We start from the raw sequence: 24,799 nt of genomic DNA on the forward strand, positions 1-24,799 counted from the left end.
GGGCAGCCTCTGACATTTGGGATGGGAATTGCTGCTGTGCTCCAGAGCAGGGTCTGCAACATCAAATGGTTTCAACAGCACTTGCCCATGTGGACTCGCTCATGGGTCTCCTCGGGCTTCTTGCAGGTTCTTTACAGAGCTGTGGAATCCATGGAAAGATGCTGACACAACAAGTGGGAAGGGATGGTGAAAGGCTTCAGATGTCTGAGCAATCCAGCATGGAGATGTGGTAATGGAGCAGCATGAAGTTTGTTGGAAAAATCAAGCCCAGCTGCTTATTTCTACTGTTTTTACTGGGTCAGTCCTTGATAGGGTTGTAACATTTCTGTTCCTCTGTTTCTTTGTCCTACAGATTCGTTTATTGTTTCAGAATATGACGAAGGAGTAGAATTTGGGTGCTGAAATTTCAGAGAGAGAAGGAAACACTGTGCCTTGTCTTTCCAGCTCTTTTTAATTACTTGGCTTTTTGGGCCTTCCCTGGGGGAGTATTCACTTCCTTCTGCCAATTGTATATGGAAATTAATTACTCTGATTCACATCCTGGACTCTGGCACCTGCTGATTAGGTGACTGTAAGGGCTGCACGTGGGGAATGTCCTACACAGGGCTTCCTGAACTCATCTCAGAAAGGTAGTTAAGTGAGGATTTCATTGAGTGCCAAAGTTTGCTTAAAAACCTCTGTCCCTTATTTCTCCATCACAGGCTGCTCATTGCCTCTCTCCTGGATATCTCCAGCCCTCATGTTTTTCTTTTTAATTCAGCAGAGCCCCACAGAGAATTACAGGGCAACAATGATGAAATGAAGGAAAGGAGCAGGGAATGGCAGGTAGAGAATTGCCTGTCCTCACTAAGCCTCTACAAAGGGCTTTTAGGTTCTAGTGATGCCTCCAGGCATCTGAAAATACAGGTTGCAAGTGCTTGGTTGTTCCCAGGTGACAGTGTTAGTGTCAAGATTCAGGTGTGATTCTCTAATGCTGGGCAGTGATGCAAAAATACTGACCATTAAAATGAAAGCTGTGCCACCAGGTCTAGTTTGAGATCAGCACCCACAGGCAGGGCTCTTGTGTGATTTTTGCAGTGAGAGACCTAAAAAGTGTTTGTTTTTTCCTCATGGTTGGCTCAGAGTCTCACTCTATCCAGAGTGTAATGAACACAGCTAAGCCTGAACTGTAGGCTCCCAGACAAAGCCACTTTCACTAAGGACCTTTTTATAGCCCTCACATGGAAAGGAAAAACCTTTTGGTTACCCTCATTTCTGCTGGGTTTGAATTAGACTGTGAAAAGCCCAGCACTCAGGTATGCCAAGCACATACACAGGGGAAAGCCCAACATACTGTTATCCTGTTCCTTCAATGCCCACACAGTAGTGTTTGCTCTCACCTCTAATCTTTGGCAAGACTGTAGAGAGCGAAGACATATAAAGAAACATCTCCTGAAGTTGTTTAACACTCAGATGAACCTGTCTGAGCTGTACCCAACCTTATTGCAGCCCCTCCAGCTGTCCCTGGTGGGCCACGTAACGGCAGGAGGGACAGACCACACTGTGTCACTTTGACTCTGGTTTTGGTTCCTCTCAAGCTATTTTGGGGGTCTTTCCTGCTGACTTTACAGCTCTTGTGGTTTCTGTCCATATCTGTGGAAAACTCAGCTGCTGATGCAGCTTGCTTATGAAGGGGAACCTGAGTTTGGGTTCTGAGGAGGCAGGCCAGCCTCCAGGAGCCTTCCCCTGTTCCCAGGGGAACCCCAGAGCCAGGATGGAAGACAAAGCACAAGTTTTGGTTTCAATTCACTTTTTTAAACCAGTGCCTTTTCAAAAACCAGTTTCCATAGTGACAGAGAACTGTGGCACCATTGTGAAGGTCCAAAAAAGCCCCCGGCGGGTAATAGCCAGAAATTCAGCAGCGTGTCCAGCTCCAGAGCAGCCTGCCCCAGCCCCTGCTGCATTCACAGCAGGGCTCTGCTTCAGATGCCTTCCCTGCCCACCAGCCACACTTTTAGCTCCCTGTGGGCTGTTCTACCCCTGAACACTACAGCTTCACTTCATTGCAGGTAAATGATGTATTTCCAGAAAAGGAATCTGCTTTGTTTGGGTTTAGCTGTATTCAAACTCACCTTGCTATACAGAAAAAAGCCAGATTTGAAGCCAGCTTTCAACCATTGTTTCGTGATGCAGACTGGTGTGAAAAACATGAAATGTGCTCATGATCATCCAGTGAGTCAACAGAGGAACCCAGCTGAAAGCCCAGGTCCAATCTAATTACTATTTAAGAGAACACACTGCCTCCCACCTTCTCTCTCGCTGTCTGACACGCGGGGTATTTCTGCCCATGAATATAATCCAGACGTCCCAAAAGGATCTAGGGTATCTCAGACAATCCTTTTATTCTCCTGCTCCTTGCTGTAACACAGACGAAGTGTGCCAGAATGGCTCAGAACATCTGCCAGGTTCGGCTCAGTGCCAGGTCGTGGAGGTTTGCAAGTGTCAGACACCACCACTTATTCAAAGACTTCATTTGCCCCCATCCTTTGTTATCTGCTGGATTACATTGCATCCTGTAGTATGCAAAGAAATACAACCATAGCACACTCTTACAAGTCAAGTCTTGGCTAAAATTACAGGTAACTGTCAACGGCTTATGTTACTTGTAGTTTTTAGCTAATGTGCATTATGCATGTGCAAGAGGTAGAGCAAAGTGTGTTTGTGCTGTGGTCCAGAGAAGGGCCACAAAGATGACCAAAGGCTTGGAGTACTTCTGCCATGAAGACAGGCTGAGAGAGTTGGGGCTGTTCAGCCTGGGGAAGAGAAGGCTCTGAGGGGATTGTATAGTGGCCTTCCAGTACATTAAGGAGACCTACAGGAAAGCTGGGGAGGGACTTTTCACCAGAGAGGGCAGTGATAGGACAAGGGGTAACAGTTCTAAACTGAAAGAGGGGAGATTTAGGTTAGACATCAGGAAGAAATTCTTCACCATGAGGGTAGTAAGCTGCTGGAATAGGTTGCCCAAGGAGGTTGTGGAAGCCCCCTCCCTGGAGGTGTTTAAGGCCAGGGTTGATGAGGCTTGTGCAGCCTGGTCTAGTGGAAGGTGTCCCTGCTCATAGCAGGGGGGTTGGAACCTCATGATCTCTAAGGTCCCTTCCAACCTTAACTATTCTATGATTTTATGATTCTGTGATTCCTCAGGAACCCTTTCAGTAGGCATTTACGTCTTTCCTCAGGAATACCCAAGCCCATGGACATCAGTGAACGTCTTTGTGGCCTGTGGTGCCATTCAGTGTGTGTACTGCTTTCCAGCAGACGCAGCCAACCAGATGGGGACAAGGACACCTGCACAAGGAGCACAGGGATGTAAAGGCCCCAACAGGTACCTCTGTGCATGCAGCAATTTTAAACCAGACAGGAGCCACGGCATGGAGCTGGCTAAGGCTCTGCTGGCACCTAAAGCAGGGCACCAGCCCCACTCAAATTCTACAATGGCCACCTCCTCCAGGCCCAAACTAAGCACTATCCCTTTCAGTTTTCTTTATAAACTAACATTTTTTAAAAATATTTAACAGTAATTATTTCCTTCCTGCTCTTCCTGTTTTTGCCCACATATCTGTGCAACACTTTGGGAGCTGAGTTCTCATGCAAGAAAGCAGTGAGGTTGGTAACACACTTTTTGTCAGAGAAGAATGTTTTGCATATTGTTTCCTGTTAAACCATTGGAAATGGTATACTAATAAAAAATATAATTGTCCTTCTGGTGCAAGATTTTAACTCAAATGAAAAAGGCCATATTGTATAGGAAGACAAGCAGAAAGCAGAGCCATCTTTAGATCAGCTCTTATAGCAGTATGTCTAATGTAAGGGTAGATGTACTGCACCAGGCTAAGGGTTAGTCTGTGCTAAGGCCAGCTAACTGCTGCAGAGCCCCAGAAGAGGCCCAGAGGCTCGATATATTTGCTTTGGATACTCCCAGCCTCAAGGAACCAGCAGCTCATGGATATAACAAGACAGAGCACTGGAACAGACTCCCTAGAGAGGCTGTGGAGTCTCCTTCTCTGGAGACTTTCAAGACCTCTCTTCATGAGTGATCTGCCCTAGTTTTTGGCCCTGCTCTGGCAGGGGGGTTGGACTTGATGATCTTCGGAGGTCCCTTCCAATCCCCAACATTCTGTGATTCTGTGTGTCCATTTCCAGAACAAGCTGAATAAAGCAAGAACTATGTATATCTTGAAAATTAGTTATTAGTATCCACCAAAACGCAAGAAGTCCACCACTCTGTCTTAAAATTGTGAGTGAAGGCACTGTCCTAGGGAGGTATTTCCTGCAAGAGATGAAATTTTCTCTTGCTTCCTTGAGACCTTCAAGTGACCCTACTGAATTGTTAAAATTCCATTAGGAAGTGGCTACTGGGAACATGTGCATAAATAGCTGCTAAGATCAATGGCAGTCTTGCTGATTTAAAATCAATGTATTGCTTGCTGATGGTGCTGGTAGTGTTTTCCTGTGGGAAATGTAAGAGCAATTGGATTTAAATAAACATAGTGGTAAAGAACTTTATCTGAACTTGTTAGTGACTCAGACTGATTTTAGAGTCAACCAGGAGGTGGTAATAGCTGGAGTGTTCGAACATGCACGAAAAGAGGTGAAGGCTTGTCCTGGGAAACATCATCAGATGATTTGTTGGGAAAGAACATGGTGCAGGTTATAGACAGCCTAACCAGAGGAGAAGATCTGTTGCTTACCAATATGGGTGAAGTCATGAGAGATTACGAGATTGGGGGCAGGGATCATGCACTGGTGGAATTCACAGTCTTGAGGGTTATGGACCAAATGAAGAGCAGAGTCTTGCCTGACTAATCTAGTGGCCTTCTGTGGTACAGTGACTGAATCTGTGGACAATGGAAAAGCTATGGATGTCATCTGGACTTTTGTAAGGTCTTTAACATGGTCCCCCACAACAGCACTCTCTAAATTGGAGAGATATGGATTTTATGGATTCAGTTGATGAGGAATTGGCTGCTTGGTCACGTCGCATCCAGAGGGTAGTGGTCAATGGTTCAGTGTCCGGATGGAGATCAGTGATGAGTTGTGTCCCTCAGGGGTCTGTGTTAGGACCAGTACTATTTAATATCTTCATCAACGATATAGACAGTGGAGTCAAGTGCACCCTCAGCAAACATGCAGATGACTCCAAGCTGTGTCTTGCAATTGACACACCTGAGGGACCAGTTGCCATTCAGAGGGTCCTGGACAAGCTCGAGTGCAAACCTCATGAAGTTCATCAAGGCCAAGTGCAAGGTCCTGCACCAGGGTTGGGGCAACGTCAAACATAGATACAAACTGGGCAATGAGTGGATTGAAAGCAGTCCTGAGGAGAAGGACTTGCAGGCACTAGTGGATGAAAAACTGAAGGTGAGCCAGCAACGTGTGCTTGCAGCCCAGAGGGCCAACTGTATCTTGGGCTGCACCAAAATGAGTGTGATCAGCAGGTTAAAGGAGGTGATTCTGCTCTGCTGAGACACCACCTGGAGTGCTGCGTGTCCAGTTCTGCAGCCCCCAACATAAGAAGGGCATGAACCTATTAGAGTGGGGCCACAAAGATGATCCAAGGGCTGGAGCACCTCTCCTATGAAGGCAGGCTGAGAGAGTTGGGGTTGTTCAGCCTGGAGATGAGAAGGCTCTGGGGAGACCTTATTGCTGCTCTTTAGTATATAAAAAGATGGAGAGACTTTTAACCAAGGTCTGTAGTGATAGACCAAGGAGCAATTGTTTAAAACTGAGAGTAGACTTAGATTGGTTTTACTGAAGAATTTTTTTTAATGATGAGGGGGGTTACAAACAGGTTGTCCAGAGAAATTGTGGACGCCTCATGATTGAAGTGCTCGAAGTCTGGACGGATGGGGCTTTGAGCAACCTGGTCTAGCGGAAGGTGTCCCATGGCAGGGGGTTTGGACTAAATGATCTTTAAAGGTCTGCTCCAACCCTAACTATTCTTCTGTACTTCTATAAACTGTAAACATTCTAGATTTTATGATTTATTTCTACACTGGAGAATAGAGAATTTTTTAAAAATTGAGAATATTTTTTCTTCCCTACTGAACTTCTTTGTAAGATTTGAATGTGCTTGTTCTGATGGCTATTAGGATTTTAACAAATTACAAACAAGCAAAGTCCCATAATGGACCTGCAGTCTGGATCCTGCTTAGTTATACACATGCTCATCTCTAGAAATACTAACTTTTACATATACATGTTCACACACACAGAGCATTTATTAAGTCCAAACAGCAAATTGATTTTATGCCTGGGAAGAAAACTTCCAAATACAAAGCCTATAAATAGATGAAGTGTTGTCTTTCTGCCTCAGTAAATAGCCTGAAAAAGTGCTCTCAGGAGGTGTGAATTTGCAGTGTCCCCCCTTTACTTCACTGAAACATTAATTCTGCTGTCACAATTTAATACTTTATGTTTATTATCATTATGGGAACTGCCATCATGAGGGAAGCAAAGGCACTTTATGAATTTCTCTGGGCATCTAGAAATAAATCTGTGTAGATAGGAAACAGCCCAGCATGTCCTCATGTTCACATCAACCAGATTAGTTGATGTGAAAAGCATCAGGAACTAGTGCAATGACCAGTGTGCAAACCACAAATGGGCCTAAAGAGAGTTGGATATGACAAAATAGAAAGCCACACTGGATGAATCCCACAGGGGCTGACATGAAGTCTGCTGTCCTGGGATCTGAGCGAACTGTGCTCAGAGCAGCCAACAGAGAGACAGCTTAGGAGCATCTCACACAAATGAGTCAGACAAAGCTTTTCCAGCACTTAACAACACACTTGTTTCTGGTTCCTCAATAGTTTAGTTCCCAGGCACTTTTGCCTTCATACTAAATCTGAAAGTGCAAAACAAAGCATTTGCATCCATAGCCCACTGGCAGAGCCTGTTCCAGCAGAGATGGAGCTTCCCCCTTGTCCCAGAGGCATCTGGACATGAGAAATGGTTTGATGCTCTTCCAGTCATTGCTGGAGGAAGGACAACCTCCTTGAACACTAAACAGCTAGAAAATATAGAGCCTTATGGTTGTCCCAACATTTTCCTATAAACACCTATTTCATGTAAATATGCACTGACCCCTGGCACTTTTTGGAAGAGTCTGTCTTTTATGGACTTTATTTGAACAGCATTTAACAACATAGAGTTCTGAGTCTTCCTGATGCACTAGGCTTCAGGACAGAGGTGTAGACCCAGCAAGACGAACTGGTGCAGCCCACAGACTGACATTTGTCCAACAGAGTAAAAGAGTGGAAAAAAATAAAGAGGGGAAGAAAAAGAGTCAAGATATTGAAATTTATGGTGGTCAATTTTAAAAGGAAATAATACGCCCGCGTGAGCCATGGACCCACTGCACACACAGAGCCACGAGACTATGTGTGGTTCATTGAACACCAAGGGATCCTTCAGAAAAAAGCTGGCTGTGTAGCAGCCTTGCTGAAGATGGGTATTCTCTTGCTTTCTTTTTGTTCCCCCACACACCCCAAAAACAGCCCAGCAGAAGCATTTTCAAGCACAAGCATCCACAGAAGTACTTAATACTCTGTGTTGCTATACCCAACCCCCATAAATTTATGCTCATGTAATTATTGCTCTCTGTTTGCCTATTGATAGCAAGTTAAAAATACCACACACGTGTCAAATTACAACAGTTTTCTGTTGGTTGTTTTTTTTTTTTTTTTGCGTGTGTGTGTGTGTGGTTGTTTTTTTTTTGGTAAATCACTGCAGTTGGAATTAGAATGAAACATTGTGATGAGCCACATGAGATCTCTCTTGCCTGCACTAGTCAGGACAGCAGACTGCAGCACCACTAACAAAAAAAATACCACAACACCAAATGGATGGCATGGACAGAACAAGACAAATTTGACTGTGTTACGAAGCCACTGATCCTGTGCTCTCTTTGGTCGCTTCATCTGTTGCTTGGTGTTTCTACAGTGGGAATGGATTTCTGCCAGGACCTGCTCTATCAGAGCTTGCATTTAGATAAAACGTAAAATATTTCTGCTCTGTTCAAATTCCTAATTTATACACTAATTCCTAATTTATACTCTAGATTAAACATTAAAATATTTTTGTTATTTAGATAAAATGTAGATAAAGTGTAATTTAGATACAGTGTAAAATGACACAGAAAACATTTCCATTCTATCCAAATTCCTAATTTATACTCCAAGGTGTCCTTCATTTGCAAGGAATTACTTATTGCTGATGTAGCAATTATTTTGATAGTAGGAAATGGATATAATCCCATGAATAATCTTGACAGTCACATGAAGTTAATCTAGTATTACATAAACAACAAAACAAATTTTCACCTTATATTCAGGCTATAAGATCTTTTTGATAGACACCATCTCTTTATTACATACAAATACTGTATTTGCCATTAGGACTTCTGAATCTCTGTTTATAAAGGTTTGTGGAAGGAACTGTCAGGAAATCACAAAAGGTCATGCCCCTTCCAAGCAAAACTTACAAGATGGAGTTTCTCAGTGCCTGTCTGAGATGGGAAAGTCAGGACATACACACAGTTTCCCCTCCACTTCTGACAGTTTTCTTTGAGCTAGTAACACAGCATGGAAACCCAGTCCAAAGTGTTAGCATCTTTTGAATGTTTGCACAGAGAAATACCTCATTTGTGAGACCACGTGCAGCTTCAGCTGGTAACCAGTGAGAAAAAGATACTGTGTGAGAAAAAAAAAAAAAGAACAGAATGCAAAGCTGCATCCATCCTTACACCATCTCCCACTTTCGAAGCAGCAGAGACAAACCTGAACGCAAACATGCCCTTACCCATTGCACTGGCTTGACACTTAGATCAAGGCCAGGACAAGCAGATGAAGAGTTTGGCTAAGGATCAAGAAACAGATTTTTTTTTTTTTTTTGAGGTATTTAAATGCCAAGATATAATCAAGCTCCCAGAGGGATTTTCAAAAGCAATTAGGAACCCAAGTTCTGAGAGTCCATTGGTCCTTCTAAAAATCTTCTGTGGAATCAAATTAACTGCATCCATGGACATCTAAATACCTCAGTTTCCCCGTGCTACTTCTCCTAGGGATCACCCCCCTTGATTTCAGCAGGACAAAGCCTTAGTTGTGAAAAGCTGTGAAATTTCTTCCCATTCTCCAGTTCACCAAGCTCCCCCCAAAACAGTAAGCTTATCCTTCTCTTCTGCCTCAATAAAAACGCTGCTGCCCTGTGAACCATTTTAACAGAAACTGCAAGAACAGCGCTCAATCCTCTGGCTGTGGCCATGTGGGTCTTTGCTGTACAGAGAACAGTTTGCTTTGATCTGATTGAGGTTCACTTCCTGGAGATTTCACTGCAATGCCTCTCTGATCTGATAGTGCAGATTTGCAGTTTCTGTTTTTGGGTAGAAATCCCTCTCAAATTGGTAAATGACGCAGAAGTTGCGGCGTCCATCCGCTCCCCCCCGCTGGGGACGGGCCAGATGCTGCCCTCTCGTCTCTATTAACACAAATTGGGTTGCCTGTGTGGGATCTTGGGACTGCTGCTTGGACACGTTTCACCCTCAGAAACATGATACCAAACCACTGCACAAAGAATGTGAAGGAATTGCACAGATTATTATTTTTTTAACTCTGTAGAAGAAAATGTTCCCTTGACGTGATAAATACCGAACATGACTTCTGCTCTGGCTGCAAATAGCAGACTACTTAATCATCTACTATTTAAGTACCTGTTTGTTTTGTTTGAAGTGAAACTTTCGAGCAAGATCATGTTACATGCTGCTTCCTGCATCCTTAAATATTAATCCTGAAGAGAAAACAGACTGAAGGTAGTCCCAGGGTCACTTTAATCATCCTGCCCTGCTGCGTCCCGCTCTTTGGTATCCCACATTTACTCGTTCCCCGCACTTTGTGCCAATGCAAACATTTCTGCAGCCTCTGGGTGACCTTGGCAGGAGGGTGGGGAGGCGAGCTGGGAGGGACCTTCTCCTGGGGGGGCAGAGGGGCTATCACAAGTCACTGGACAGGAACAAGGCTGGAAAACATGGCAAGCAGCCAAGCACCTGTGGATCTCAAGATGGGAGGCAACGGGAAGTGTTAAGGAGGTGGCCGTGAGCTGAGCGGAGCCCCTGGAAAGGGAAAGATGGTCAAGAAGGGGTGGCGAGGGGTCAGGGTGGAGCGGACAGGCTGGCGGGTCAGAGGGCTCTGTGCAAGAAACAGGGATATGAAAGGACAGGAGCAGGCAGAGCGGCGGGCAGGGAGGCTCGGGAAGGGAGAGGAGGAGCCGGGCTGGGGCTGGCACAGCAGGCGGTGCCGGAGGGGCAAAGCGAGGCAGGGCAAACCCGAGATAAGGGCAGGGAAAGGGTGCGCTACCCCTCGGGCAGTGCCTGGCACCGGCAGCTCCGGGCGGTGCCGGGGCGAAGGACGCGGGGCCCGCCCTGCCCGGGCACGGCTGCGGTGCGGGGCGGCCGCGGGAGCCCCTCAGCAGGCAGGGCAGCCCGAGCGGCCTGCGCCGAGCCCGGCAGGAGCGAGCGGCCAGAGCGGAGGCCTCGCCAGCGCTGCCGAGGGGGAGCGACGCGCTGGGGAGGCCGTGAGCCCCTGCGCCTCAAACAGGGCCCGGCAACGCGCTGCAACCGGGGCCGGCAAGGACCGGCCCAACCCCGCAACTCCGCAGGCCGCGTCCCCGCTGCGGCTGCTCCCCGGGAAGGGACGCGGCGCATGACCCGCCCGCTGCCGGCTGCCCGGCAGGTGCCTCACCGGGGCCGGCGCCGCTGGGGGCCGGACGAGCTGCGAACCCGCCCCGCGCTGCCCGCCCCGCGCTGCCCGCCCCGCGCTGCCCGCCCCGCGCTGCCCGCCCCGCGCTGCCCGCCCCGCGCTGCCCGCCCCGCGGCGGCCCCGGCCCCGCCCCCCCCTCTCCCCGCAGCGCATTCGCCGCGGGGCCCCCGCTCCGGTGACGTCACCGCTGTCTGAAAAAGCGGCCGGGCCGCGGGCGGGCAGCGCGGGAGCTGCGGGAGGAGCCGCCGGGCAGGACGCGCCGGGCAGGACGCGCCCCGCCGCGGACATGGTGTCTCCCGTCACTGTGGTGAGTGAGGCCGGCGCGGCGCTCCTGCTCCCCCGGTCCCTGCTCCCCCGGTCCCTGCTCCCCCGGTCCCTGCTCCCCCGGCCGCCCCCCGCGAACCTGATGCTCACCCCGGCCCCCGGCGCGTTTCGGTGCCTCCCGGCAGCTGTTGCTCCAGCGGTGCAAGAGCAGGGCACCCTCCCGGGGCGCTCTCCTTCTCTTCTCCTCCTGCCGTCTCCGTGTTCTTAAGCATCCGCCGTACCTCTGCTTCGCAGAGCAGGCACCTGCTCCGGGTGTCTCTGCTCCCGCCGCGCTGCGACCTGCCCCCTGGCCTCCCTGTCCCCCCGGCGCACCTGCCGTGCTCCCTGGAGGTGGCTTTGCTGTCCAGGTGACGGCTTGGGCTAAGGAGAGTGGCGGGGTGACCTTTCCAGCACATGCTGAGCGACCTGTCACCGAGACCTTGTCACTCCTGACAGCCGGGCTGGTACTGCCACCAACTAGCGGAGTCACGGTGCTTAAGTAACATAACCTGCAATAAGGTAGCGACTCACCCCTGTTCTGTCGGCAGACGAGGTGTGCAGGGGCAGAGCTGACAGCTGGAGCGACCTGGTAACTGAAGTAGCCGTGGCTCAGGGCAGCAATACCAGGTCATGGCCCTGCAGGTGAAGGGGGGTGTTTCAGCGCTGAGGCAACAAAAGGCTTTCAGCCAGAACAGCGGAGAAGCTGCGCTGTTAGACACGCTGCTTTGCATGCTCCCCTTTCTAGCAAGGGAGGGGTTTGTCTGAACACAGCAGCGGGCTGATGTGTGCTGCAAGAGCAGCTAACTGTTGGTGGGAAAGTTGCCTGGTGCTTCGCTGCAGCACTGAGCACCTACTGCTCGTATCCTGGTTCCCTGTGGATCCACGGTCATCCTGTTTTGAAAGATCTTGGTTATTGGCCAGTCCATTGCGTTCTCTCTCGCAGGTAGAAATCCTGTCCTTTCCTATTCTTAACTCACAAAGTCAGGGTTCAAAACTTCAAAATTGCTTTGCCAGTTGTGTGCAGCAGCTTGTGTTGTCTGATACTTCAGATGAATTTTCCCCCAGTTATTAACATGTACCTGCTAAGTTCATCAGCAGCCTTTTATCTTTAGAAGCAGAGGGAAGTAGCTTGTAAATTATGCCATTGTGGTGCCAAACTGTCTTTTTAAAATTTTTTTTTTAATTGTGCTTTTCAAAAATAACTAAGGAGGTTTGATATTTTTGTGCTTCTGTGCCATAAGCTAAATTAATCTTTAAATAATGCTTTTGGTTACAGTGAACTGTGTACGTGTACCTTGGACCTTGAAAGTAAAATCTTATGCTGGGACAATACTGGAATGGCTCAATAATGGGCAGAATTGGTTTCATAACTCACAGCAGGTGGTACTGGGCTATTAAGGCTAGTGAAACAGGCTGGTCTTACAGAGTATATTTCAGCTGAGCTTTGAGAAGAGGCAAATGACTAAAGGATGAGTACGTGTTGGAAAGGGTGTACGTAGTTCAGACTTGAAGGCTTTACCTACACCAGAACTTATACTTTAGGAAGGTAATTTGGGAAGAAGAGTGAAAAAAACACAAACCCTTGCTTTCTTTGCTTGCTCTTCTGACATGTAATAATGCATATTTCTGTTCTGGCTTCATCCCTCACACGCTGACTCTTTGGTTCACTAAAGGCAACTAACACAGGTGTCGAGCTGTGGAGGGCTGGAGGGATGATGAGACCAGGAGCTGTCACCAGAGCTGCAGCTGTTTACAGTGGCTGTAGAGGTGGGAGGGGAGGGTATCCGATCCTCCAGAAAGCTCATAAACAAAGACGTGCAAGCTTTCAGTCTGTTAAGGAGCAGTTCTTTGCACATCACCTTCATCGGCTGTGCTGCAGCCCACGAAGGGCAGGCTGAAACGGTGTCACACAGCAGCGTGTGCTGCCCAGGAGCGTGGTGTGGCCCTTCCACAGCTGCCAGCTGGGGCTGCACGGGGGGTAACAATCCGGGGGGCTGTACAGCCAGTGGGCTCCCTTGCTTAAGGGAACAGCAGTGGGCAATCAGTGTGGCCACAGCAAGGTGCCACCACTGGGGCCCAGGCCTTATCTCAGTACCACACTGCCTTTTGCTGCGTAGATAGACCAGATGTTTCGAGCTGACAGGGCTATGGCCCTTATGATACATGACAGGGGACGCTCTCAGTTGGGGTAGCATCTGAGGCATAATCAAATTAGCCAGAGGAATTGATTTGTCCACAGTGTACGTCCTCTCCTAGCTGCAGCATCGGCCTCTCAGTGGGGACGACACTGGAAGAGCACAGTTGAGAGTGACATGGCCTTGCTTCCCATTTTCGAAGCAGTGGCCTTTGTACACAACTGCAGCAGGTGGCCCTGGCTGCTTACACACAACCTGCTCTCCTGCATCTTCCGCTTTCTTTGTTTAGGAAACTTTTGTAACAAGAGTCAGATATGCTGAGCTCCAGATCTGCTGTTGTAACTGTTAGCTGGAAGAAACCATCTAAGAAGGCGTGGATGATGGAGAGGAAGCTAGGGAGAGATCATGGCTGGGACTGCTTATTGGCACTGGCTGCCGGGTGGGCTTTATGGCCCAGGGGGTTGGCATGTCCATCTCATGTACAAGAAGAGACCCTGGCACTGTGCAGAGGTAGCCAAGCTGTTGTCTCTGGTGTTACATAATTCAGATGTGCTGAGGGGGAAGCATGTCTACAAATAAACAAGTTTGAGCCAAAATACCTTTTAACATATTGTGCCATGTCCACAGCTGGGATAAAGCTCTGGGATCCTGCTGATTCCAGAGTCTAGACATTGCTGGGCTGTGGCAGAGAGGATGTGTTTGCTTGCCAGTCCTGTTCCAGCTGGTGAGCAATACTTACTCTGGTTGGAAGTCACCTTGGAGGGAAGCTTCCCCTCCTTACTTTGCTAGGCAGGCAGGAGCATCCTGCTTAAAAATTATTCTTGATACTGCTCTGATTAAGAGCTGTTTTTATTGCATAAAGCCATGTAGTTTGAGAGCCTGCAGTTGGAGGGCAGTGTTAATAAATGGAGCGCTTGCTTTGTGGATATGTGAGGTTTAATTCCCTTCTTGTTCAGTCATCACTGGTCCCATCTTAATAAAAGTCCTTTCTGAGACTACCTCATTAGAGATTTTTGCCCTGGTTTTTTGTTTAGTAGTTTTTGCTTGGTTGGTTTGGTTTTTTTCACTATTGGTGAAGCAGTTTTTAGCATGGCTTGTGGGAGATAGTCCTTGCCCTAAGGACCTTTCTGCCCAGCAGGCGCTATGACTGCAGGGGCCACAAGTGAGCAGGAGTTGAGCCTGGAGACGTGCAGTTGTTCTGGCAGTTATGTAATGCTCCTTGCTCAAAGAAGCCCTATTTTCCCCCTAAAGTTAAGACTTAACTCAGTATTGGGCTTCAGACCACCCTGCGGAAAACAGGGCATGGCAAAGATAAATACATAAATTGGCTGAGAATAGGTCTCTCTTGGGAGACAGTTATAGATGATACTGGTGTCTTTTTTTGAGCAAGATGAGTGGTGGGTGAGCTCTCGTCTGTACAACAGCCTCTCTACACCTGACTTTTACTTTGCCTAGCATAGCTCTATGTATGGGAGGGGGGTGAAACTCCCTGTTCGGGATGGAATTTTGCTCAGAAGCTATGTCTTAACAATCCTCACCCTTTCCCTTTCATCCTCTGATGTATTTTTGTCTTTAAACAGAGATAGCTGTGCTGGGGAAGAACATGTTGTTCCAGCCTTTATCCCCACTCCCCTAGGTGGGAGGCAGCCAGTGACCCTCCTGGGAACAGCCCTTCTCAGCCCTTTGGGAAGATGCAGGATACCACTGGGGGGAGGAGTATGAAGGTCACTTAAAAAAACTGGGCAAAAAACCTGACAGGTATGATCTGGAAGGGTATTCACCAGTAACAAATATTGAATAGGGGTGTAAAATTGCATAGCCATCACTTATCACTTCTTATCCAGAAGAGGGGCTAAACCACAGTGATCCAGATAAATATAGAAAGCAGATGTAAATCACATTGCTTAGAGACTGAACTATGGGCAATTGTAGCAGTAGTAGGTCTAGCATAATTCTAAAGGTTTATTATTAGAAAGTATGCCCCGTAATCCTCAAACTGCTATTGAAAATAAAAAAGTCAGATCACACTTCAAATTATTTCAGCCTTTGCTTCTTAAATAGAGGATGTGTTATTTCTGCAGTAATGAATAAAGCATTGGCAACTGTCTAAGTCAGGAGTAACTCTTACAAGAGAGGTTAATTTTACTTGTTTTCTTTGTTTATGTGCAACATTGTTGCTTTCATTGTAATTTTCCCCATTACTTAAATACATCATAAATTGGGATTTTATTATGCAGGAGGCTTGTAAACATGCACATCTATATACCACACAGACAATTATGGAAATATGGCACTTGTATAAAAATCAAGCCAGTTTAAATGAATTGCAGTAAAGATTTCTAAACATCTGAACTCAATGAAGTAAGGCAGGGAATCATTACCTAAGGTAAGCTTAGCAGGATCTTAGGAACATTTATGTCAGTCACACCTTTTGGGAGAAGCCTAAAGTCTTTGGTCCTACTGAGGAAAAAGCTGTGGTGATTTATGCCAGCTAGAGCCCAGGCGTAGTATTACACGTCAGGATCTATTTTTTCAGAGTGAACTTGTGCATTCTTGCTGTGACATTGACATTCTTTGCTGTAGCTGTTGCTATGAGCAGGTGGGCTTAGATATGGGCGACTGAAATTGGAGGCTACAAAGTGCAGGCTTCTTTCACGCTCTTGCCAGTCCTGGTGTGCATTTAGTGCTGATCACTGCTGAAGGCAGTGCTGTAGATTAAAGACTTCATTAACTCAAGTATATCAGTCAAGTCACACACATCTGTTGGTCAATTTGTACTTTGTGCAGTAAGATTACGGGCCCAGTTCAGAAGCCTGTACTTATACATAATTCCTCTGAATGGACAGAGATGTATGTCTTCCCGTTCTCTTTTCCTGTTCAAGCATCTATATCCAAAATACACTGAGTGCAACAGAAGAGCCAAAGTTATCTTTCTCTGTGGGTAGCTGCACTATGTGAGGAAATAATAACTCCAATGAAATTAGACTCTTAGAAAAAGATGGCATCTGGAACCCATCTTCTGCTAGCACATGGAAACTGTTGAACAGTGAAAATATTATTAGTTACATAACTCCCTTCCCTCCCAGAGGCCTGAGTAGCTATTACATTAGCTATTACAGATTTGTCATTACAATAGAGAAGTAGGTTTTGCTTCCTGCAGCATGCCCAAAATGCAGGTGATGGTTATTGCTTCTTCTAGTCCGCTTGTGCCCTTCTTATATCAATTTCTTATACTGCTGTAATCTGAATAGCATTTATGCTAATCACGTTTCTGTATGACAAATGTGTCAGTCTAGAGCACCTCTCCATGTAAGGCTGAATGTGAACAAGTATCTAGTGACATGGAGTAGAAAGGTTTGTTTAGAACATAACATGCCACCAGAGCTGAAAGGAGGTAGATGGGTTGGGTGATAGCATTCCTGAAGATTTAAAGCATGCTGGGATGGGAAAGATTTCAGATACCTGCAGAGAGCCTGAGGGTTAACATCACAGCCTCTGACCCAGAGTTGCACAGGGCACAGTTTGTCTCATCTTGTGTTATTTTAATGTTGCAGGCTGACTCTTGTTTTGCAAATATGTTAATGAGGATGGTGGTTGTTTTGATTCACCTTGCTGTGAGTTACAGAAATGCCTTGTTTCTACCAGCAGGCTACACTTTCTCCCCCATAACTAATTCCTGTAGATTACTGCAAAGCATGCATGTACTTTCCAAGACGGGAGATAAGACAAGCCATGTTACAGAACTGACCTCGGGACTTTTGTCAAGTTTGAATGGTGAGGTTCCATTTTTTGCTTCTCCCCAGACACCAGCTTTGGAGACAGATATGGCACCAGTTGGCACCAGGCATTGAATTTCCAGTTATGTATCAAAACAAGTGCTTTTCTGCTAGTTGCAAGTAGTCACTGATTGACTTATTGCTTGAGATTGCGGGGAAGTTTAACATTAAGCCAGCTGCACATTTTTCAGCATATACTAGACATTACTGGGCAGATTCTCTGTCTTACATGAGTTATTTTGTCTTCCATGGCTTCAGCAGAACTGGGCTTGTGCCAGCTGAGAATGTATGTTGGCTGTCATACCCCTGTTTGCTTGTGTATTTTGGTTTTGTTATGGCATAAAGCAGAGTCAGCCAGGGTGCTTGGAGAGCAGTGCTGACTTGTGCTCCATTGCAAGAGAAATCAAGCAAGTTGCATGGCTTTTCCCTGCAATCCTGATGTAAAGGAGCATGATGACAATTTTCTCACTCAATTGACATTTGGGAAGTTTCCACTTGGCTCATGTCCCATGCATCTGTGGACTTGCACCCTCAGTCTAAAGGAGGCAATACCAGTAAGCAGCTGCACTCTTAATTGTGAGTGTGGCCCACATTCATTTATGCATTTGTTTATGCACCCTGATTACAGCAGGGGTTTTGCAAGTGAACCCTTATTAGTGTGAATCATGGGGGTGTGTGGATTAGTGTTTGCACAGCTTAGTGGTTTTTTTTCTGCCCACTCCACATCTGTTGAGATTGGTTGGGGAGGTCCAATTTATCTTCATGTAATTTGTGTCTGATACTGACTTGCCCAGGTCACAACATCTTGGCAGAAGAAGAGGTATTGGAAATAAAATCTGTTACTCCACTGTCATACTTCGACCTTGCATCCTCCCATCTCTAAAGGTTATTGGTCCCATGGTAACACGAGGAGGGCTGCTACTTTTTTCTAAGGTACTAGAGTGGCATTTCTCTAAATACGCATCTTTATTGGCACATGTTGCTATTTTCCCTTCTAATATTCTTTAACAACAGTGTTTCACAAACTTTCAGCCTGCAGGACATGATACACTGGTAGAGCTTTTCATTCAGATTTGCATTAGGTGCAAGACAAGCTGAGCTGTCCCCGCTGGGTTTCCCAGCACAGCCCTGCTTGCTTTTGCCAGATTTTGGTGATCTTACTGCAGCCCTTGCAGAGATTCATACAGTGAAAGTCTCTTGCATAGAGCTGCCAGCTGTCCCAGCCACTGGCAGCCTTCCTTTCTCAGCCTTGCCTTCCTATTGCTTCTGCAAAAACCTCACCGTGCCACATGTGCATGAATCTGTTACGTGAGCCAGAAAGGTAAGCTGCAAAAGCACCTTTTGGGTACTGCATGTGGTTTCACCCTTGACACATTTTTGGGAAGTGCTGGTAGGGCTGGTGCAGGCTGTCATGTGCCACCTGCCTTGTTTGCTACGTTAATGCTCTTCAGCTGTAACTGCAGAGGGCTGTGATGCACTAATGCCTGCAACGCACTTCATTTGCACCTGCAGTATTCCCCATAGGTTGCAAGTAAAGTGAGGTCTTCTCTGCTGAAGAAGTTGCTTGGATGGAAGGGCCTCCCTTTCCTCCCAAATACCAATCTTGCCAGCAAAGCAGTGTGTGGCAGGGTAGAGCTTAGCCATGTTTCCCCTGAGCACCCATTCTTCTGTGCATCCCCTCTGCTGTGGCTGAGCAGTGTGGTGGCTGGGGCCCTCCAGCAAGCACATAAATGTTGTAGTGGGTTGTGGGGTGCAAATAAGGCTGGAAATGAGAGAGTGAAGGCAAAAGGTGTATTTCAGCCCTGATGACAAAACACTGTGTGCAGACCCCTCACGGCTATTACCTAGAGGCTCAGCCTGCCCTTGGTGCTGACAAGGAAAGAATTAACAGTTCTCCCTGGGCCATTTTCTTTTGGATCTGCACACATCTCAGAGAGTGGAAAGAGAGGCCCCAGTCTTGCCACACAGCTTGTGGGGGCAGATGTCAGCCTGTGGCACTTGTCTGCAGCAATGAGCCTTGCAAGGTGGTGCTGCTACATTTTGCTATGGCCCTGTGCCCTACAGCTGGCAGGACTTCCCCAGCCCTTCCAAGACAATGCTTAGAGCAACACAGAACCTAACACTACTTTTTCCTGGGTAACAGATATCTGCATTCTCAGGAGAGTATGATATAGATAATGAGAAGTCTCCTCAGAACATGTGCTTGTAGTCTGGGAATGATTCCCAGGATGAGTTGTGGAGACTTTTCCATAAGCAGCAGCAGTTTTCATCTGGATTTCAGTTCAATGAGCCAAATACCTGGCCCTTCCCATGCTGAGAGGAGTTGCCTGGACAGTCGCCAACTGTGCATCCCAGGGTGCTGGCTGGCTCCTGAAGCTCCTTGTGGCTTCACAGCATCCCCTTGAGGTGCTGGGCAGCACTAGAGGATGCAGCCCCATCTGACGTCTTTCACAGAGGAGGGATGTGTATGTACCCTTGTGGCAGCACTGCAGCTTTGATGAGCAAAACGAAAAGACATATCCATTGTAGTACAGGTTTTTAAACATCTGCAAGGGGTTCTTTTATGAGTGTTTTAGCAAAGGAAATCAGAGGGGTTTGCTTTCTGCTACACAAAAAAGAAGATCTGGAATCCCAGGAGGGAAAAAGCAGTCTTTACTCTGAGATGAGATCCTGGTAGGCAGATTCTATTTTTTGCTTTCATGTCTGAGAGCCAGTGGACTGCCCTGAAAGCGTTTATGACAGCTGCTTCAGCCCTGCAGAGACATTTGAATTCTTGACTGGCTTAACATTGTTGGTCATTTGCAATAGTACATTGTGACCGCACTCAGAAGGTAATCTCTGAAACTGCTGACAGCTGTAGGATTGCTACAGATGTTGAGTCAATTATTACCACTGCAGATTAAAAACCAGTTTTTAAAACAGACCTGTTTGTGGTCCTGTGCCAGTCCAGTAGACAGGGCAGATTATGCTTGGTACTGGCAAAAAGAAAACCCAAACAAAACAAGCCCTAGCAAAATAACATACATTCAGGCAGAGTCTTCAGGGTGAAATGTGGTTGTCTGTAATTTGATTTTTAGGAGTTAATCATCTGCTAAAGAAAGGCTTTGCCGTCTTGAAAGCTCCCCTGAGGTCCTAGGAAGCCAAGGGCAGATACCCAAGTGGCTTTCTAAGTTACTGGCTGCTGTCGCAATATTTCACTTTGCCTGGTATCAGGGCTCCCTGCTGATAACACTAGGTCCTGCATAGTGGAGGCAGGTCCCAGACATGCTTGTTGACCACAGTTAGCTGAGCTAACTGAATTTCTTCTGTTTAGTACAGGACATACCTTTATGGATGCTGCAACTTCTTTAGTGTCTGGAAGGAACACCGTGGTCCAGTGTCTCAAGTGAGCTTTGGGCAATGTTGTGGTTAAAAAGGCAAGGAGCAGGAGTGGGTTTCTGATGCAGCGTGGCACAGGCCGTGCCCTGATGTGGTGGGGATGATTTCCTTGGCTCCAGAACTACCCACCTCTACTTTAGGCCAATATGGGAGGGACCATTCCCTCATATTTCTAAAGCCTCCTGCAGGAATCTGTTGAAGGCAAGACTCCAGTTTCCTATTTATGTCCTTCCCCCACACTATTTTATGTCCTAGGTGTTTGCAGATGCATTTTTAAACTTGTGGGTATAAGCAGCAGAGAGCTGCAATGTCCAAGAGCTCCCAGGTCACAGTGGCTGCTGGGCCGAACTGGCCTCGTCAGCAGCTCCGTCAGCACAGACACTGACTCTGAGCACCCAGTGTTTTAAAATTTCTTCCTTTAACAACTGAATACAAGACAGGGCTGTTGTTGTATTCGTATTGCAGCTTGTATTGACCTGGGCTTTGCTATTTCCATGTGAGTGGCTGTTTGGCTCCTCTGAAGGGGCAGTGAAGGCTGCCGGCCCTGTTGTCTGTTCCTGCTCGTCTGCCCCCCTGACCACTGCACAAGGATTCCTGCTTGTAGCTGATTTGCTGTCCTCTGGAGAAGGCCACAAAACTTGTCTAACGCCTGTCTCTTTTACCTTCTCAAGCCATTTATTTAAATATCCTTTATACATTATGGGTTGAGTGTAGTTTTCTCCTAAAACCTACCCTAGACAACCCCCTTCAGAGATTTACTCCCATACAACAGCTGAGAGGAGGCTGTGGCAGCGGGTCACAGCATGGCTAACAGAAAGCATTGTGCAGCACAGACTTCTGAGCAGTGTCTGCAGCTGGAGACAGACAGCAGTCTGTAGTAGAGAGATCACACTTGGAGGGCAAACATCAGGGAAGAGACCTTAGGAACAGCCATGTCTGTGACCTCCCATTGCTGGCGCTCCCACAGCACCACGAGCCTGGCTCACATGCTCCCCAGCTGGCTTGGAACTAAACGTCCCGTTCTTGACGCTTGCCTGTCATGGCTGAGCTGGGTGGCTGTGCTGGGCCCCTGCTGAGCCCGGGAGGTGGGGCAGGAGCTGTGGCTTCCCTGGGAGAGCTGGTGCAGCAGGTGTAGGTTGCCCTGGCAGCTGCCAGGAAACTGCCCCACGTTTCCACCCTTCTCTCTGCAGCTGGGGGGGAAGATGCTCCTCTGGAAGATTTTAACCTCTGTGCTGATAGGTTTTTCACCCCCACCCCGCCATGGTTAATTCAGAGACTAGGTTGAATGTTGATGTGACTGCAAGTTTGGCAGGATTTTGGCTTGGAAACGAAACTTTTTGTTGCAGTTCTCATTTCTGCATGCAGCCGTGTGTGGAACATCCCAGCCATACACAAGGGCCCTTGTTAGATACCAGTCTGATTAATCCTCATCCACTGCCTGCTCCCCTCTGCCTCCACCAAAGGGTGATTTTTTTGATGCCAAGAACTCATGCAGCAATATATCTGAGTTCACCAGGCAAGGACTGTGAGAGCCCATGCCAAATTTTTAATTGCATTTTTCTGGCCAATAGCCATAGATTGGTCTTAAGAAAGTCAGGTATTTCTAGCTCTCAACTCTGTATCGGTCTGCTGTGGAGCAAAGCTGGAAAGTGTGGCTGGAGCTTACTTGGCTTAACTGGGGGGAGGAAGAGAGTATCCAGTCTGCCGGGGTGGAGGGAGGGATGAGAGAAGCCAACAACACAGCCTTATTTTGCAGGAGCTGAAGAGGCCCCAGGTGTGCCTTGGACCCACTGCTCCCGCCACATGTGGCTGAGCTGGGAGGATGGTCCTTCTGCAGGTGGGAAGTATTCAGCCTGAGTCCTGTTCCTCTGGCTTGTGCTGAATGATGGAGGCTCTCCTGTCAGGCAAACCCATTATTTTTTGACCACTTCTGAACAGCTCAGGCTGGAGAGCTGAACACAAGATGAGTTTCAGTGCAGTACCCTTGCTGGAGAATGGAGGCCCTGAGTTGTGTTGGGGAGTGCCAGTAGCTGCAATAAAGCACCACAAGGCCTGATGAAACTCATTGGAAAGGCAAATATTGTACTATCTTCTGAGTGATTTATTAGCTATTTTACAAGTCCATTTTAGATGGAGCCTCTGCTCTTGTCTCCACTTGAGGGGAGAAGGGTTCATTTATCACCCTGGAATTTCCTGCAGCATGTGGAGCCTGCTCAGGAGCTGTCTCCTTGGATGCCTGGCCTGTGGCACCTACAACACAAGCATAAACCCTCTTATTAATTGCACAAATATGTTGCACCAACACAGTGTTTCAGGCACACTGATTGGCTGGTTCAGTAACTCTACACCACCTCCATAACTCTACACCACTTCCATCCACGTATGAGCTAGTACCTGTTTTCACAAAAGCAGGACAGAACCAAGGCAGGATCCATGATGCAGGATGACAAAAGCCAGGAGAAACAGCTCAGCCATGGATACACAAAATAGTACTTGGCCAGCCAAGGCTGCCAGGAGGGATGGGTGGAGGACAGTGGCCCAGCTTTTTTTAGCCTGTGTACACAGTCATGCTCAAATGTTGTTCAGTGGAATAGATGTGGTATTGTTTTTAAAACAAATTTCCTGGAAAGCAGCATTTTACAGTATCCCCACAGCAGGTTGTCTTACAGCTGGTGCCTGGAAGAGGCTGTATACTAATTTTCTGTGCAGACTGATTTAGGGCACTTGTGAAGAGAAGAGCGTTATTTGATACTCCATATTATTTCCTGGGAGCAGTGCAAGGCTTAGGAACAGTGAACTTTGTCCAACTTTAGCACTTCAAGGCAACAAGCTTCTGATGTTCTAAATCTTGGGTGCAAGATGTCTCTCTCCCCATCACAGCTGGATTTTCTTTATCCCAATGGCAGTGTAGTTACAGACAAATGACTCCAAAATGTTAAAGAAAATTAGGGCATTAGCTTAAAAATATAGCCATGCTTCTGTGGATGCTGCTTATTCTGGGGTAGAGGAGGTGGCTGTAAATGTTTGGTCTCAGTTCTGTGACTGCAGCAGTGAGCACAGGCTGTCTGTGGAGCTGAGGAGCAGCATAGATGTTCCCCAGGTCATACCTCACAGTGAATATTGGTTTATACAGATGTGAATCATTATAATTTCTCAGTGCTGAACAGCAAGGAGGTGCAAGAAGGGATCATCCAGTAGGGATCCCTGGGTTCTCAGCAAGTCACCAATAACTAATTTGCAGATATTATTTGTCTTCATCAGCTAACCTAACCTCTCAAGATGTCTTACACCAATACTGAATCACAGCATGGTTGGGATACTTGTGTTACAGCATCATCTCTCACTGTTAAACAACAGCAAGAGGAAATGAGCAATATTTCAAATTGGAGCAGAATGAGAACTGACAGTACAAGAGGGATACTGTAAACCTTTGAATTCCCAGCAGGGAGGTGGATATCCAAGCCCTGAGCCTCCAGAGAGCTTCATGTGCCAATACCAGGTTCTGTTTGAAGATCACAGAATGATTGAGGTTGGAAGGGACCCCTGGACATCATCTGGTTCAAAATCTCATGGTGAGAGCCAGGACACAACTTTCTCTCAGTCTGGCTAAGTCTTGAAGGGTTTGATTTGATTTGGTACAGATAATTTAATAAATGATATGTTCACTGTAATTCCACAAATACAGAGGTAGTGGCTTTGCAGCCATTTAAACTAATTTTTAAATACTCTAAGTAACTTAGTAGTCATAGCAGTTGAGAAAATGCCCTAAATTATCACAGAATCACCAAGGCTGGAAAAGACCCTTAAGATCATCAAGTCCAGCCTATGACCAACACCACATCAGCTGGACCATGGCACTAAGTGCCACATCCATCCTTTCCTTGAACACAGTCAGGGATGGTGCCTCCATTACTTCCCTGGGAAGTCCATTCCAATGTCTAATCACCCTCTCTGTGAGGAAGTACTTCCTAATATCCAACCTAAGCCCCCCCTGGAGCAGCTTCAGGCCATGCCCTCTTGTCCTGTTGCTAGTTGTCTGGAAAAAGAGCCCAGCCCCCACTTGACTACAGCCTCCCTTCAGGTAGTTGAAGAGAGTGATAAGTTCCCCCGAGTCTCCTCTTCTCCAGGCTAAACAACCCCAGCTCCCTCAGCCTATCCCTATAAGACTTTCCCCCTAGTCCCTTCATCAGCCTAATTTCTCTAAATTATGCTCAGTTTAGAAATCCAAAACTTGGAAATACTTCTTTGTCATTGTATTCAAGATGTTTTCTGTACTGCAGTTCAGCCCAGAGTAAATTAGCAGTGGAAGAAGTGGGGAAAAAAAGGCAATAGAATTTATAACAAAATGGCAATGCCCAGCCTAAAACCATGAAAAACACATATATTAACAAAAAGAGCCTTTCCTTTTCCAGTACCA

General features: G+C 47.0%; 1 protein-coding gene across 4 annotated transcripts in view; it reads left to right on the top strand.

The window, feature by feature from the left end:
- Positions 1-24,799, top strand: part of TMEM86A (transmembrane protein 86A) — a 526,280-nt gene that overhangs the window by 486,813 nt on the left and 14,668 nt on the right. For 2 of the 4 annotated variants that reach the window (XM_051622278.1, XM_051622277.1), the window contains exon 2: positions 11,048-11,097. In XM_051622278.1, coding sequence (XP_051478238.1) covers positions 11,077-11,097 — 21 coding nt within the window. In that variant the 5' untranslated portion in view covers positions 11,048-11,076. Of the gene's footprint in view, positions 1-11,047; positions 11,098-11,715; positions 12,037-21,522; positions 23,955-24,799 lie in introns of those variants that run through there. The other 2 variants (XM_051622276.1, XM_051622280.1) reach the window with 2 other exon arrangements.

Source organism: Apus apus, chromosome 5 (assembly GCF_020740795.1).
Source record: "Apus apus isolate bApuApu2 chromosome 5, bApuApu2.pri.cur, whole genome shotgun sequence".
Taxonomy (NCBI): Eukaryota; Metazoa; Chordata; class Aves; order Apodiformes; family Apodidae; genus Apus; species Apus apus.